The 16,449-nt window shown below is 37.3% G+C and overlaps 1 protein-coding gene across 1 annotated transcript in view; it reads left to right on the forward strand.

Annotated features, from left to right (window-relative positions):
* HAS2 (hyaluronan synthase 2) overlaps positions 1–15,995 on the forward strand; it is a 32,658-nt gene extending 16,663 nt beyond the window's left edge. The window contains exons 3-4 of the mRNA XM_069601009.1: positions 10,682–10,783; positions 12,413–15,995. Of these exons, the coding sequence (XP_069457110.1) occupies positions 10,682–10,783; positions 12,413–13,342 (1,032 nt within the window). The 3' untranslated portion in view covers positions 13,343–15,995. The remainder of the gene's footprint in view (positions 1–10,681; positions 10,784–12,412) is intronic.
* Positions 15,996–16,449: the final 454 nt, after the last annotated feature.

A 16,449-nucleotide genomic window follows, 5' to 3' on the forward strand; every position in this document is an offset into this window, starting at 1 on the left:
AACTTGACTTGGGCCTGTCCAAGAAAAAATAATACAAAATTTAAAATGTTAGAATAGACTTTTTGCTGGTGCCCTAATCAGGCTTGAGAACTTTCCTTCCATTAGCATGATGTGTCCAGGTAGACTGACCCTAGCAATAGCTGTTAACTGGACCCTGAATCCTCCTGAGCCTTATGGTCCATTCAGAACACTCAAAGGAAGGTAAAAAATCTTTTGGAATTCTGAAACCAGTAAACTCTCTTGCCATGCTTCATCAGATCCCTTGCTATTTTAACCATTTGTGCCCTATAAAAACAGAAATTGTGTGAAAGTCACTCTAATATAGTATTCTTATCCTTTCTTATGACTGACCCAGGGTCCAAGAATTGCAGAGCAGAAGCCGCAGGAAGACCAAGGGGGAGGGAGTTGAGGTTTTTGGCTCCTGAGCATTCCAAGTACTTGGATGTGGAGTTCAAGTTGGTTAGGAAGGGAAGGAAGCAACGTTCAGGTGCTAATACACGAGAGAGAATGGGGACTAGGGGAAGAAACTGACCATCTGCTCATACTTGCTAACCTGGCTGGAGAACACTGCTTAAGTGTGCAGAGAGATGGCCAAAATGACTGGCTTCCAGTTGCAGCTGGATCCTCGGCACTCATCAGCACTCTTTTCACTTGATCTTGAATAGATGTCTTGCTTATTCCTCTCGTGTCTGTTATTTCATATCTCCGTCACTCTCCCAGGGCCTTACCCAAACTCCTCCCTGCTTAACTACAAACAGATGATTTTGCCTCCTACAAAAGAGAATGGCAAAGGCATGGGCTCTGAAGCCTGTCAAGACCTGACTCTCTTCTGCTTACAATTTCAAGGGTCCCCAGCCTCACTCCCTATCTCAAGGTTAACCTTTCTACCTGTAGTTCTGAGCTTTCTGGGTTAGCTCCCTCTGATGTCTTTCAGAACAAGGCTTTATTAGTTATCACCTCTTTATATCTCAAATAATAAGTGCCAACGTGGAATTTTTAGGGAAGCTGTAGTCTAAGACAAGCGTGGTAGGAAATTCATCTGTGATGCTAGTGGCTGCTTCCAGAGATGAGAAGATAGAAAAGCAGCAGAAGAAAAATAACAGAGAAAATAAGGTATAGGGAATGAGAAAAAAGGAGAATAAGGAAGATTTTCTTAATTTTTAATCAATGTATTTTCTGGAAAAACTTTCAAAGATGTAGAAAAGTGCAAAAAGCAAAACTAAAATCATCTGCAACAGAGATGGGAGAGAGAAATTAGGAATTTAGGATGAACAGATAACCTACTATATATAAAAGATAATAAAGACCTACTGTATAGCATAGGGAACTATATTCAACATGTTATAATAATCTATAATAGAAAAGAACCTGGAAAGAATACATAGGGATATATTTATAACTGAATCACTTTGTGGTATACCTGAAACATTGTAAATAAGTTATACTTCAATGAAAAAGAAAAATAATCTGAAGCAAATACCTGACCCATGTATAGATTATCAAATTTAATATCTTTCAGCATACACTTTTCTATTTTTCCTTATTTTAAAAACAATTTTGAGATTATATCACACTTGCCTTTTGTATTTATTGAAAAAATCAGGACACTTTTAAAGTATCTTTTGACATCTAGGTTTGATAATCATCTCTCTTTTCACTGAACATGGATATAACCACATAAGTAGTTACCAGTCTATGTGACAAAGGAAAGAAAAAAAAAGTATCATCTGATGTCTCTATTAAAAATTTCCCAGTTTAAAAAAATACAATAAGTATGAGCATTTTCCCAAAGGGAAGATTATAGGAAGCAATTTTATTATTAATTTAATTTGGCAATACCCTTGCTATCCAACATTCCTTTGAGAAGGAGAATAGGAAAATTAAATCATTCCTGATAGTAGAGTTGACCCTAATTGTTCATGGATTTGGTGTTTGCAAATTAGCCTAATGAATACAAATGTATTTATTACCCCAAGATCAATAGTTGCAGTGCTTTTGTGATTGTTTACAGACATGCTCAAAGTGGCAAAAAAAAAGTCACCTGATGTAAATATTTCCAACTGAGGTCAAACAAGATTATGCTTAGCCTTTTTGTTTCAACTTTTATACTGTAAACAAGCAACTTCTTTAGTCTCTTTAATAACATGCTTTTCATATTTCTGTGCTTTTTGTTGGCGATGTAGCTATTTAAATGGTCCTGAAGTGAAGTGCTGTCTAGTGTTCTGAACAAAGGCTGTTAACCGGAATGCCCTGGCAGGCCAGTGGATAGGACTCCTCATTTTCACCATCAAATGTGCAAGCTCAGTCTCTGGCCGGGAAACTAAGACCGTGAACTGAGTTACGGTGCTGTTGGACATGAGTTCAATGTGAACGAACCAACAATATATATTAAATAAGGTGACCCAAATAAACACAAATAAAACAAGTTTAGGTATTGATCACTAGGCAAAACTGTTGTGACCAGAGGCTTTGAGGAACCTAACTAACTCTTCTGTACTTCTGCTGGAAGCAATTTCCTGATGTATGCTAATTCATTGTTCATGGAAACTTTGTAGTGCATAACTACCATGGATAATGAAAATTGACAGAATATAACATTTGATTGGTTCCTATTTTCTGAAAATTTCTGTTGGGCCTTGTTGAGAATGTTAATGCGACTTTATGTTCTTCATTTTACAGGATGAAATTAAGAGCACATTGACATAAGAATGGGGAAATCTGAATTCTTGATTTAACTGATTACTTGCTATGGGCCTCAACTGGTACAACAGATGATTTCTGAGATCACTTCCAGCTCAAGACACCAGTTAGGGCTGTCTTAATTTACTAGCAACCTACCTATGCTTTGCAAGAGTATATCATTAGACTTTTCTTTTCATTTTTAATCTACGCTTTTCCCCAAAGTCAGGTTCTTGAATGTAGACTCTTATTTAAGGCCACCATTATGCAATTTCCTGATTCCCTTCTTGAGAATGGGAATTCCAACCACTTGTAATAAAGGGTGTTTCCTGGCTTAAGTCTTAGAGGTGACAACATTAGGTTTCTCATTTTCCAGCTAGCTTGTCACCTTTGCTTTTGCACCGTCTGTAACTTTCACTCATGTATAAACTTTCCTGAAAAAGACAAGAGAATAACCTAATGACTCCTTTTTCACCTTAAATAAATATTCTAGGGTGCCTGAAGGCAAATATTTTATAACACTTTGGGTAACATTCTACCAAAGAGCAACAAATAACAACCAAATTGTTTAGGTGTCTGATTTAGAGGCTTCCTCTTGGTTATATTGAGATCTTTTACTGTAAACCAGATTACCGTAAGAAAGAATAATCCTACCTATCCCCAGTCCCTCTCCCCAAAGAAAGTTTATTTTGTGAGGGCATTTATTTTTTCCTCGATTGGTTTCATAGATTAATTTCAAAAGGTCTTTTTAGTCCTAAAATTATTAGATTTTATGATTTTGTTTTTGCCACTCACAGTCTGCCATAAACTGCTCTCTAATCTTTTTCCCTAGCAGACAGCCCAAACTAAGGACTTTCATGGCGCCTGCTCAATAATCCAATTTGCTTAACTTAAATTTGTTGAACGTTGGATTAGGCATTAGTTTCTGCTCTCTGAGTGAGTTTTGGCTTATTTACAGTAATGAAAAGAAGGACTCTTTCCTTCACTGGACTAGTGTTCTTCCTTTTTGCCTCTGGTTTTAATATTTCTTTATTTGGCTGCATTAGGTCTTAGCTACAGCATGCAGGATTTTTGTTGGTGGCTTTGGGACCTCAGTTCCCCGACCAGAGATAGAACCCATGTCCCCAGCATTTCAAGGAAGATTCTTCACCACTAGAACCACAGGGAAGTCCCAATTTATCACTTCTTTTTATTGAGCATTTACTATGAGCCAGCCCTTATAAGTGCTACACATACAGTATCTAGCTTATTCTCCATTACAACACATTGCTAGGTGGATTGACTTATCCTTATTTTTCAACTGAGAAGTGGAGACTTATAAAGGTAAGGTAACGAGTTTAGGCTACAAAGCTAGTACAAGTAAATATAACTGGTCAGTGGAGGATTGAGACTCCAATTTGATTCTAAGGTTTTGTGTGACACTTTCTTTGCAGTAGTATGTTTACTCTGGCGTTGTATTGTTATGAGTTCAGGGGCCTAACACTGTCTTATGTTTGCTAGTGAATAACTACTGGGGAATTTCAGAATTCTGGCTGACTTCTTTCAGGCAATGGCCTGAGGGAAACAGGGTAGGAGGGTCTTTCCATTTACTATGTGGTTAAGTTGTCGAAGGGAAAGTAGTAGTGGGATCCTGACCAAAGGTAAATTTCAAACCTAATAGCAATAAATAGTATCGCTGCATCCAGGTTAAGATGAAGGGTCAAGGTTAAGAAAGGGTTGAGCCTTAATAGCAGACAGAGGATGAAGGCAGCAGCAACAGTAGGGGTCTGGATTTATTTTCATCCTTGTTTCCTCATTGAAGGCAGGCTAAAAAGTCAAGACTTCCTCTTGCTGCGTAACTCTCAGGGCCCTTTGAAGTGGTTTAGAGCAAGCAGATATGGAGAATCCACCAGTCAGTCTGAAAGGAAATATGTTTTTTTAAAAAGGTGAAACATGGGGAACTTGACCTTTTAGACCTGAGTCAGAATTTGAAAGACATTTGATAGAAGATGTAACAGGAGAGTTTTATTTAAACTGTGGTGAGGTAGATTAATGTTACGTGAGGTAAGCTAGAGTGAATTTATAGTCTGATAAGTTATGAATAGACAGTGATAGTCTATACCTATTATAGATAATTCCAGACATTTAAATTTGTTCACTGTGATAAGAGATTCTTAATATATAATCAATTTTCATGTTCCTTTTAGAGATTCTCTCTATCGAGTTATCTATTTGTGGTAAAGATTGCCATGCTCTTTTACTTACAATATAAAAACGTAAAGGTTATTATCCTGTACAAATGAGTTTAAGCAAATTCCGGGAGATAGTGAAGGACAGGGAAGCCTGGCGTGCTGCACAATGAATGGTATACTTCCCTATGATCCTTTGTAATCACAAGGTACTTTTCTATTTGGTGTCTGACTCCACTATGACTTACTGAAAATCGTAGAAGTGAGATATAGGACTCACTATTTAATTGAGGCTTCTTGACTCTGAGGATATTTTGCTCTTATAATAGGCAAATATTGGCTAAAGAAGATCCAGTTTATTAATATTTTATACTTTTTATGCAGTTACTCTTACTAATTATAACATGTGGAGATGGAGGAAATCATTTTAAAAAATCTACTGGAATTAAAATTGGGGCTTAGGACATATTTTATCTCAACTTTTAAAAAAATTTTTATGACAGAACTCTCCTGCAACCAATTATTTGAGGCCCAGGGTTGGTAAAGTTTGCTTGTAAAACACCTGATAGTAAATTTAGGCTTTGCACACCATATGGTCTGGGTTGTAACTGTTCAGCTTAGCTGTTTTAGTGTGAAAGCATTCATAGATAATATGAAAGTAAATGTGCGTGACTGAGTTCCAATAAATCTTTATCTATGGACACTGAAATTTGAATTATATATCATTTCCCTGTGTCACAAATTTTTTTTTTCAACTGTTTAAAAAGATAAAAATCATTTATCTCATAGACCGTCCCCAAACAGGTGGCAAGGCTGGCTTGATTCTTAGATCTTAGTTTGCCAACTCCTGTTGTAGCCATGCAGAAAGGGGCAGCCCTAACTCTTGGTTTGAGCACGGATGGAGGGGGAGCCATGGCCCTACACACTTTAACTGATGATTCTGTGGTTATGACTGAGGTAACTGGTTCTGCCCCATAACATCTTCCATTCATTTTCCATTCATTTTAATCAAAATTTGGTGACTGCCTTGTTTCCATATCTCCCAGTGATTATGACTGGTGATCATGTAATTTAAATCAGGATGATACATTCAGGGTGGACAGAAAGACAGTTTGATTTGTGCTCAGTTTCCTGTGTGCACATCATGCCTTGTGGTTTTTCCCAGTGTGAAGTTAAGCTCTTCATGAACTGGTGTAGTTTCCCCCACAGCTTCTAGCCCAGAGCTAAACAGCCAACCTTCGTGAAGTTATACACTTGTTATTAATGGGTGAAGAGACAGCTAGAAATCCTGTTTCTACTAGACTGGTTTCAAGAAGGGCTAGAGTTATAGCCTTTCAGTTCAGTTCAGTTCCTTTCAGTTGCTCACTTGTGTCCGACTCTTTGCGACCCCATGAATCGCAGCATGCCAGGCCTCCCTGTCCAACACCAACTCCTGGAATTCACTCAGACTCACGTCCATCGAATCAGTGATGCCATCCAGCCATCTCATCCTCTGTCATCCCCTTCTCCTCATGCCCCCAATCTCTCCGAGCATCAAAGTCTTTTCCAATGAGTCAACTCTTCTCATGAGTTGACACACAAACAAATCAATAGTATTATGTCCATGAACATACTTGCTTTCACAGGCTGTCGTAGATGGTGGTTTTCTAGTTGGCATTCTATCACCAAATAACATCCAGAAATTGAACTTCTATAAAGAACTCTTTAATCCTACTATAACAAACCCCTCCCAAGGGATTTCTGAGAGCTTTCCCTTCTGACAGTTAAATTCACCATGTGAACAATCTCTCTCAGAGAACTTCTGGCACTTTGCTGTTGGAAATTGGGGGTGGGGGGGGACCAATTTAAATATGCAGAACCTCAGAAGTTTGGTTCCAGTTTGGTCATTTCAGAGAGGCAGTTCCCTTGGCTTGTTTCTGCTCACAAGCAGGAGGAGTTACCCAAACATTAATTCTAGATTGCCGCCTTCCTGTTGTTTTTCGTCTTATTTTAGCTTTCTGGTTTTACCTTTCCCGGCTTGAGTCAATAGAGGGGGTGTGGCCATAAGCTCTGGATGCTGAGAGGTTGAAAGTTGGGTTGAGCTTCTGCCTTCACTTTTTACTACTCTAGTGATTGGCCTGCCAGGCTTATAACCACCGTATATTTACAAAACAGTGATAAACAAGGCAAGAGAGTGGAAAAGCATTGCTATTGGAAGAAATTGTTTAGGTTTCTGAGGCTTTGGATGCTTGGCTACAAATCCAAGTATTAGCAAAAGTCTGTTTTTTTAATGGGATACTAATGCCTAGCTGCTGTCTATTTTTTCCTCCTCTAAAATAAGTCAGACCATGCTGGACTAAAATAGAATGCACCCCCACTCACCCAAAAGGGGCAAGAAGTTATTTAGAAAATACATGTTTCTAAATAGGGACAGTAATATAAAATTTCAAAAATTAACTTTCATGTAGCTAATTGAGTTTAGAGAGGTGATTTCATTTCTGTGATTTTGGATACCCTATATACTCCTTAAATTATAAGTTTCAATAATACATTTAAGTTGTTTTTACCAACATTATTTGTTATTAATATATATTAATTTTTCAGAAAAATCTATTAGTAAAATTAAGCAACATACATTTTAAAAAATTTTGAGAGTTTCTAGTTATGTATGTGAGGGTCTCCTACAATATACACATAGAAAATCCCTTTGAACTCAGAAGTGTGTGTATGCTCAGTTGCTCAGTTGTGTCTGACCCTTTCGACCCCATGAACTGTAGCCTGACAGGCTCCTCTGTCCATGGGATTTCCCAGGCAAGAATACTGGAGTGAGTTACCGTTTCCTTCTCAAGTTAACTCAAGAGTTCATGCTTCTTTTTTTTTAATATAAATTTATTTATTTTAATTGGAGGCTAATTACTTTTCAATATTATATTGGTTTTGCCGTACATCAACATGAATCCGCCACGGGTGTACACGTGTTCCCCATCCTGAACCCCCCTCCTACCTCCCTCCGCATACCATCCCTCTGGGTCATCCCAGTGCACCAGCCCCAAGAGTTCATGCTTCTAAAAATTGTTTTCCTATTTTTTCATTCACAACTGGTACATCAAATTCCTACTATTTTTATAAACCAGTTCAGAGAACTGTAAAAATACTGGCTTTTGATATAAATAAAGAGACTAAGTCTTGATTAAATTAATAAATGTAGCCAGATGACATAGAAAAACAATGGAACTGCAGCTAACACTCTGGTCTCTGCCAATCATGTCGTTTATTGCTTGGGTGGGGATATGAAACTGGTTCATGGTGTGTCAAGTTTGATCACTTTATATCTTCTTGGGCCTGGCTGAGTCCTCCAGAAAAAGATATGATGTTATTAATATAATTAGAGAAGTGACAGCTCTTTCTCTACTTCTGATTTTCTTTGATCATGTGGAAGAATCTCCATCCACAGGTATAACATACCTAATTCCTCCCTAAGAGAAGTGACTTAATCTGGTTGGGAACTATGGAAGGTATAAGGGGTAGCCTAGCTCCTTCTTTCTTCTGGGAGTGGGCTACTCCGAAGGAGCCATACCTTTCAAAGAGCCACTAACTGTCTTCAGGAGGAGACTGGTCCCACTTAGATGCTGTTCAGAATTGATACATCAGTCTAATTCTGGGGAACATAATTATAAAACTGGCTACTGCATTGATATTAGCCCTGTTTTCCATATCAGCTTTATGAGTATTCAGGTAATATTTTGGCTTCATATCTCCTTTATTCTTCTGTTTCATTATTCAATAAGTTCATAAATCAGCTTGGAAAGAAAAGTACTATTTGTAACCCTGCACCTTTGGCCTCATAGAATCTTCTGTGAGCCATTCTTGGGTATAGGTAAATTCTAAAAAATTTCTTGAAGTTGTAATTGGTTTGCTTGCAAAATTGCTTTTGTTTTTTTGGCCTGTATAAAGTTTGTTTTTCAGAATAACAATTAGCACTTACAGAAAAGCTTAAGATAATTTACATCTCAGTCAGTTCAGTCATGTCTGACTCTTTGCGATCCCATGAACCACAGCACACCAGGCCTCCCTGTCCATCACCAAATCCTGGAGTCCACCCAAACCCATGTCTATCTAGTCAGTGATGCCATCCAACCATCTCATCCTCTGTCGTCCCCTTTTCCTGCCCTCAATCTTTCCCAGCATCGGGGTCTTTTCAAATGAGTCAGTCTACACATCAGGTGGCCAAGTACTGGAGTTTCAGCTTCAACATCAGTCCTTCCAGTGAACACCCAGGACTGATCTCCTTTAGGATGGACTGGTTGGATCTCCTTGCAGTCCAAGGGACTGTCAAGAGTCTTCTCCAGCACCACAGTTCAAAAGCATCAGTTCTTCAGCACTCAGCTTTCTTTATAGTCCAATTCTCACATCCATACATGACAACTGAAAAAACCATAGTCTTGACTAGATGGACCTTTGTTGGCAAAGTGATGTCTCTGCTTTTTAATATGCTGTCTAGGTTGTTCATAACTTTTCTTCCAAGGAGTAAGCGTCTTTTAGTTTCACGGCTGCAATCACCATCTGCAGTGATTTTGGAGCCCAGAAAAATAAAGTCTGACACTGTTTCCACCGTTTCTGCATCTGTTTCCCATGAAGTGATGGGATCAGTTGCCATGATCTTAGTTTTCTGAATGTTGAGCTTTAAGCCAACTTTTTCACTCTCCTCTTTCAGTTTCATCAAGAGACCCTTTAGTCCTTCACTTTCTGCCATAAGGGTGATGGCATCTGCATATCTGAGGTTGTTGATATTTCTCCCAGCAATCTTGATTCCAGCCTGTGCTTCCTCCAGCCCAGCGTTTCTCATGATGTACTCTGGATATAAATTAAATAAACAGGGTGACAATATACAGCCTTGATGTACTCCTTTTCCTATTTGGAACCAGTCTGTTGTTCCATGTCGAGTTCTAACTGTTGCTTCCTGATCTGCATACAGGTTTCTCAAGAGGTAGGTCAGGTGGTCTGGTATTCTCATTCAGAATTTTCCACAGTTTATTGTGATCCACACAGTCAAAGGCTTTGGCATAGTCAATAAAGCAGAAATAGATGTTTTTCAGGAACTCTGTTATTTTTTCAATGATCGGATGTTGGCAATTTGATCTCTAGTTCCTCTGCCTTTTCTAAAACCAGCTTGAACATCTGGAAGTTCACGGTTCATTTACTTTTGTATGTAAAGAGCTAGATCAATACTTAATACCTTTAAAAACTTTATTTTCCTTTCTGATGGAATATGATCTGTTAAGTCCAGGTCAAATGGATATCTTGTTTCAGAGTTATACAACCCACCTTAGAAGAACTGCTTTCCTGTCTTAATTACTATATTAAAATAGAGAAGAATAATTACTGTTAAACATGCCTGTTATCAATACTGCCATAGGAGTTTTCCATCATCATTCAGACTGAGAAATAAGATATCTAAAAGCTTGATTTAAGGCAATTAAAAAGAAAGGGAGAGACATTTATGGTGATCAACCCAAGGTGTTTTCCAAGACTTGGAAACCTAGAGTGTTACCAGGGATATGAGACTTTTATTGCCAAAATTGAGTACATCCTTGGAGAACCAGGAAAAGCTGACCACCTTTCATGACATGCCTAGATCATCAGTTCATTTGTTCTTTTTAGCAATGTCATTAGCTTAAATACTGAGTTTGCAAGTTCTTTGTATTGGCCATTATATAACAAACTCACATCCACATGATACTCCCTTATTTAGGCCTTGTGGCAATAGGCTGAAGGCATAATATATATATGTCCAATTTTGACTACATGGAGCATGCTCATTGTCTTATGTAACTCATTTCTTACTTTCTTTGCAGGTTTGTGATTCAGACACCATGCTTGACCCAGCATCATCTGTGGAGATGGTAAAAGTTTTAGAAGAAGATCCCATGGTTGGAGGTGTCGGGGGAGATGTCCAGGTGTGTATAGCTTTATGTTTTCCGTGAGTCAATTTCCGTAGCATCGTTAGTCATTGATCCTTCGAATATATATTTATTATATACCAGACTATGTGCCAGGTGTTGTTTCTGGAGACTAAGACACATTAGAATGTGTCTTTTACCCACTGTACTACCTCTTCTACTATCTAAATTGAAGTAATTTATGATTTCTTTGCTTAGCTATGGATTGTAACACATGTATGTAGTAGCTGATAAGTTACATAAAATATAATGTAAGTGTGTAATTTCTGCTGTATCTTCTTAAGCCATAACTTAATGTTCTGGTAAAATGATGTTGGAATTTAGTGCAAGGATTAAGAAATGGAGGTATGGCAGTGGGTAGTTTTTATTACTATACCATATACCCATATACCTCTATATTTAAAAGCTGAGCAATATATGACTGGTCAAAAGTCCAAATCAGGAAAACTAAGGAAAAAAGAGAAACTGCAATTCAAATTTACACTAGAGAGAAAGTCAAAGAAGTGGATTTTCCAGTATTATTTATTTCCCATTATTTTCCAGCAATGGAGAAACAATAAGTGAAAGAAATATTAATGAAGGTGATTAACATTTGTGGAATAAGAAAACAATATGTGAAAATATATGAAGATTAAAGTGAATCCTTTGCAAAAGTACAATTAGATTTTAGGAAAAAGTGAGAAGCACATGAAATTTTGACTTTAAATGTAGGTATTATGTTGCTGTATAAGCCATACTGATAATGCTTGGTACCAGTGAAGGCAAAGCAAATGAACTGGTAGGACAAAGAAATACCCTGGTGATAAAAAGGAAGCATACAAAATCCAGATTAAAATGGAACAAAATTGAGACAGAGGAGAATTAAGAAATATTGCCCCCCTGCAAAGCTAATAATTTTAGTAGCCTTTATGTAGAGCCTTATTTCAGGATTCCGGTTTTGAGCCGAAGTCAGAGAAAACCCTTTCATCACTAGCATTGCTAAAACTGGGGAGGAAGGAGAATAATAGGGTTGGATGAGTAGGAAAAAGAAGACGGGACTTAAAAACCTTCAAATATTGGATGGTAAGAAAGTGACAGAATAATTTAAGGGGTGAGAACTGAAGCCTGAAAAAATCCCAGTGTTACAAGAGAAAGAAAACATAACAAAAGAGTACAGGGAGTGATGAAGCAGAAAAAAGTTATTTTCAACAAGTCAATACACACACACACACACCACTTATCAAGTTAATCTAGTAATACGTGAAGAAAATAAAGAAAAATCATGTTAAAAAAGAAAGAAGTCAAAACAGAAGAATAAAAAATCAAACATGACTCTAGGTAGTAACCTCACAATAGCGCAGATTTTGTTGGTAGTTTTAGATGGGGATTCAGTTTAGTCGCTCAGTTGTGTCTGACTCTTTGAGACCCCATGGGCTGCAGCATGCCCCGTTTCCCTGCCCATCACCAACTCCCAGAGCTTGCTCAAACTTACGTCCATCGAGTCAGTGATGCCATCCAACCATCTCATCCTCAGTCATTCCTTTATCCTCCCAACTTCAATCTTTCCTAGCATCAGGCTTTTCCAATGAGTCAGATCTTTGCATTAAGGGGCTTACCTTTATTTAATTACTTTTATTTTTCTTGCAGATTTTAAACAAGTATGATTCCTGGATCTCCTTCCTCAGCAGTGTGAGATACTGGATGGCTTTTAACATAGAAAGGGCCTGTCAGTCTTATTTCGGATGTGTCCAGTGCATTAGTGGACCTCTGGGAATGTACAGAAACTCTTTACTGCATGAATTTGTGGAAGACTGGTACAATCAAGAATTTATGGGCAGCCAATGTAGTTTTGGAGATGACAGGCATCTAACGAACCGAGTGCTGAGTCTGGGCTATGCAACGAAATACACAGCTCGATCCAAGTGCCTTACTGAAACACCTATAGAATATCTCAGATGGTTAAACCAGCAGACCCGCTGGAGCAAGTCCTACTTCCGAGAGTGGCTGTACAACGCGATGTGGTTTCATAAACATCACTTGTGGATGACCTATGAAGCCGTCATCACTGGGTTCTTCCCTTTCTTTCTCATTGCCACAGTAATCCAGCTCTTCTACAGGGGTAAAATTTGGAACATCCTCCTCTTCTTGTTAACTGTCCAGTTAGTGGGTCTCATAAAGTCATCTTTTGCCAGCTGCCTTAGAGGAAACATTGTCATGGTCTTCATGTCCCTCTACTCAGTGTTATACATGTCAAGTTTACTTCCCGCCAAGATGTTCGCAATTGCAACAATAAACAAAGCTGGGTGGGGCACATCTGGAAGGAAAACCATTGTTGTTAATTTCATAGGACTCATTCCCGTATCCGTTTGGTTTACAATACTCCTGGGTGGTGTGATTTTCACCATTTATAAGGAATCTAAAAAGCCATTCTCAGAATCCAAACAGACAGTTTTAATTGTTGGAACATTGCTCTATGCATGCTATTGGGTCATGCTTTTGACACTGTACGTGGTTCTCATCAATAAATGTGGCAGGCGGAAGAAAGGACAACAGTACGACATGGTGCTTGATGTATGATCTTACGTTTGATGTTTGCAGTTGCAGACACAGAAAACCTTAGCTCCTCTAGGGACTGTACGGCATTGTGGCGTCAGATAACGCCACCAAAGGAGACATATCGCTGCTGCTGGGACTTGAACAGACATTTGTATGGGTTTATTTTAATTCTGCCAAAGGAAAATGATACATCAAGAAGAACAACTCAGATTTAACCTGATATTTCTATGAAAATGGGAAGATTCTTTGTGTATGCACTTTTTCCTTACTGTACATCCGCCTAACAGTGTTTTGCCCTATATACCTCACTAGCCATGCTTTATGTGGGTTATCATGGAAGAAAAGGATTTTGGAAACTCAAGGAAAAGTTCTTTCAACATATACAACCTAACTTATGGACTGTGTTGATAGCTAATTTTTTTTTTTAGAATGATTTTTTCTGTTTAATTCTACCAAATGAAATGCCAAAGGAAATTTTACAGGCCGTTGGCTGTGCTGTATTTTTATATAATTGTACTGTGTTTTAAAATTTTTGTATGCCAATTTTAAAACAAATTTTGCATATTTTATACTTTACTTCTCTGCCAAAATACACCTGTTTTTCCGTTTTTTTTTAATAAAATAGGTTCTTAAAAAATTCCTACTTAAAAAGATTTCTACCCAAAATGTGAAGCTTGGTTGACATTGTTCATGATAGAAAGAATAAAATGTTTCTCTCTCTACCTTTAAAATTGAATAGTTTATTTCTGTGAAAAAGTGAACTTTCAATGTTTTAACTTTTCAAAAAATGTCTTTTAGAAAAGGCCAATATACACGTCGTACTTCGAGAGTAGAAATTCATACTTATCTGTACAAAGAAGTCATTGAAAATCAAGGCCAAAGGGTAGGAAAGTGCAATTTTTTCAAAAGATTGAAAAAGGGAATGTTAATTCTTGAAAGAAAATACTAGGCATCCAGCAGTGGACAAAATCTGGTTATCAAAGATAGTCTTTGGACATTCTCACAGTATTTTCCCAGGCTAAGTAAAGAGGAATGTGGGAAAAATTATCTGTATAATTTGAACAAATACAATTCAGTTCATCTTTTGTTCTGTGACCTGTATTCACTGGATTCTGTCTGTATGTGGAACATACTTTACCTTCCTTTTTTTCCCCCTAGGCTGTTAGTTTACTTTGCATGTCAGTATGAGGTTTATATGGGTGAATGGGATAAAGTATAAAGATAAAGCATATAAATTCAAAACCAGCAGAATCAAGCTCTAGGTGTCCTCTAGCTTTCTAGGGAAGATATTTTCTGAATTATACAGATAATTGCTTCATCTCTTCTGTTCTTGGCCTATATAAATGTGTCTACAGAGTAGACATGATATCAAGGTTTAATAGTTGTATCAAGAATAATTGACACATAAAAAATTGAGGGATCAGGTACCTTCAGCCTGGTTAATTTAGCTACTCTGAGGCCCCAGTTATCCAGTTTGACTTTTGGCATGACCCATCTTACCTTGTAGCTGGTGCTGTGTAGACCCATGTTGAAAAAAAACAAAAACAAAAACATATGTAGAGTCGCATGAAAAGCATTGTGATGAAGCAGAATTGTGGAGAAGTATTCGACCACGTTCTTCCTAACTTCCTGCTTCCTTTTAATACAGACATCTATAGTCCATCCATCCTGCCTAAGAAAAAACTGCACATTCTACCTTCAGAGTACAAAAAGGTACATAACTTCTACAACGTAGACTCTCACTGATTAGAGAGCTTGTGGGAAACAAACAGACCATGCCATTAAATGAGACTAAAACTTGAGTTTGCCTTTTTAATTATTTATGTTCTAAGTTAAGCTTGATAACATTCAGATTCTCTCATTCTTATAAAAGATTGAATTAATTGCCTGTATTTATTTTAGCAATTATTCAATGTATTTCCAGTATAGGATGTATAGTATAATTGAATTTTTTTGTAAATAAAATATTTTTGATAAGATTATTGCCTTTTTTTCTAAGGGAAGGGGGAATTCAAATAAAACAATGTTTTATTTTGATTGTAAGGGTATGGTTTTAAGAATGGGGTATATAGAAAAATAAACATTGTTAGTCAACAATAAGGGTCATTTAATGTTATTAATCAGAAGGCAGAAATCTCTAGAATTGATATGGTTGGGAATCTAGAAAAATGAGAGACAGTCCCAATTAACATGACTTTGTCTTTCTTGAATCTTTTTCTGCCTTGTCCCTGAAAAGAGCCCCAATTTAGACAGTTGTTTTACTATAGTAATCTATCATAGTGGGGAAAAAAAAGTTTCAGAGACATCATAGGCAAGTTTGTTACAGCATTATTTACAAATAATAAAATCTTAACGTAATTTAAGATTTAATAATGTGGGTAATAATTAAATGAATTATGGCATTTCCAAACAATGGACTATAATTACCCATTAAACATAATGTTCCTAGAGAATATGAGGCTGTTGAAGAAATGTTACATTTAAAAATACAACCATTTTGTACAATAATACCCTGATTTTGTAAAAACAAAAATGTTAAAACATGGTTATCTCTACTCATGGGAATATGACCGATTTATATTCTGTATACGTTTTTTTGTATTTTCCAAGTACCTTAATTATGTATTGCTTTTATGATCAGAAAAGGACAATAAATATTGCTTTTTTTCAAAAAGTGGGTTGGGGCATCTAATAACATTTCCTGGTTTGAGGAGCTTTAATAGTAATTCATCTTACCACTTATCCCTCAAATTCATCTTATTTCCCAATTCTTTTTATTTGCTTCCTAAGAATCCTTCATTACCTTCATACAGTTACATGAAAGAACAAAACACTATAGCCATTGAACATTCCTGCCACTCTGAACACCAACATAGTGATGGTTTTGTCCCAGTAATTTGCTGATAAATGTCACTGGTGCTATACTAGAGGTTGGCAATCTTTTAGTGTAAAGAGCTAGATAGTATACAAGGCAGACTTTCCTGGCTATATGGTCTGTCGTGTGACTACTTACCCCTGCTTAAATGAAAGTGAAGTCGCTCAGTCGTGTCTGACTCTTTACACATCATGGACTGGAGCCTGTGGGGCTTCTCTGTCCATGGGATTCTCCAAGCAAGAATACTGGAGTG

Source organism: Ovis canadensis, chromosome 9 (genome assembly GCF_042477335.2).
Source record: "Ovis canadensis isolate MfBH-ARS-UI-01 breed Bighorn chromosome 9, ARS-UI_OviCan_v2, whole genome shotgun sequence".
Classification (NCBI taxonomy): domain Eukaryota; kingdom Metazoa; phylum Chordata; class Mammalia; order Artiodactyla; family Bovidae; genus Ovis; species Ovis canadensis.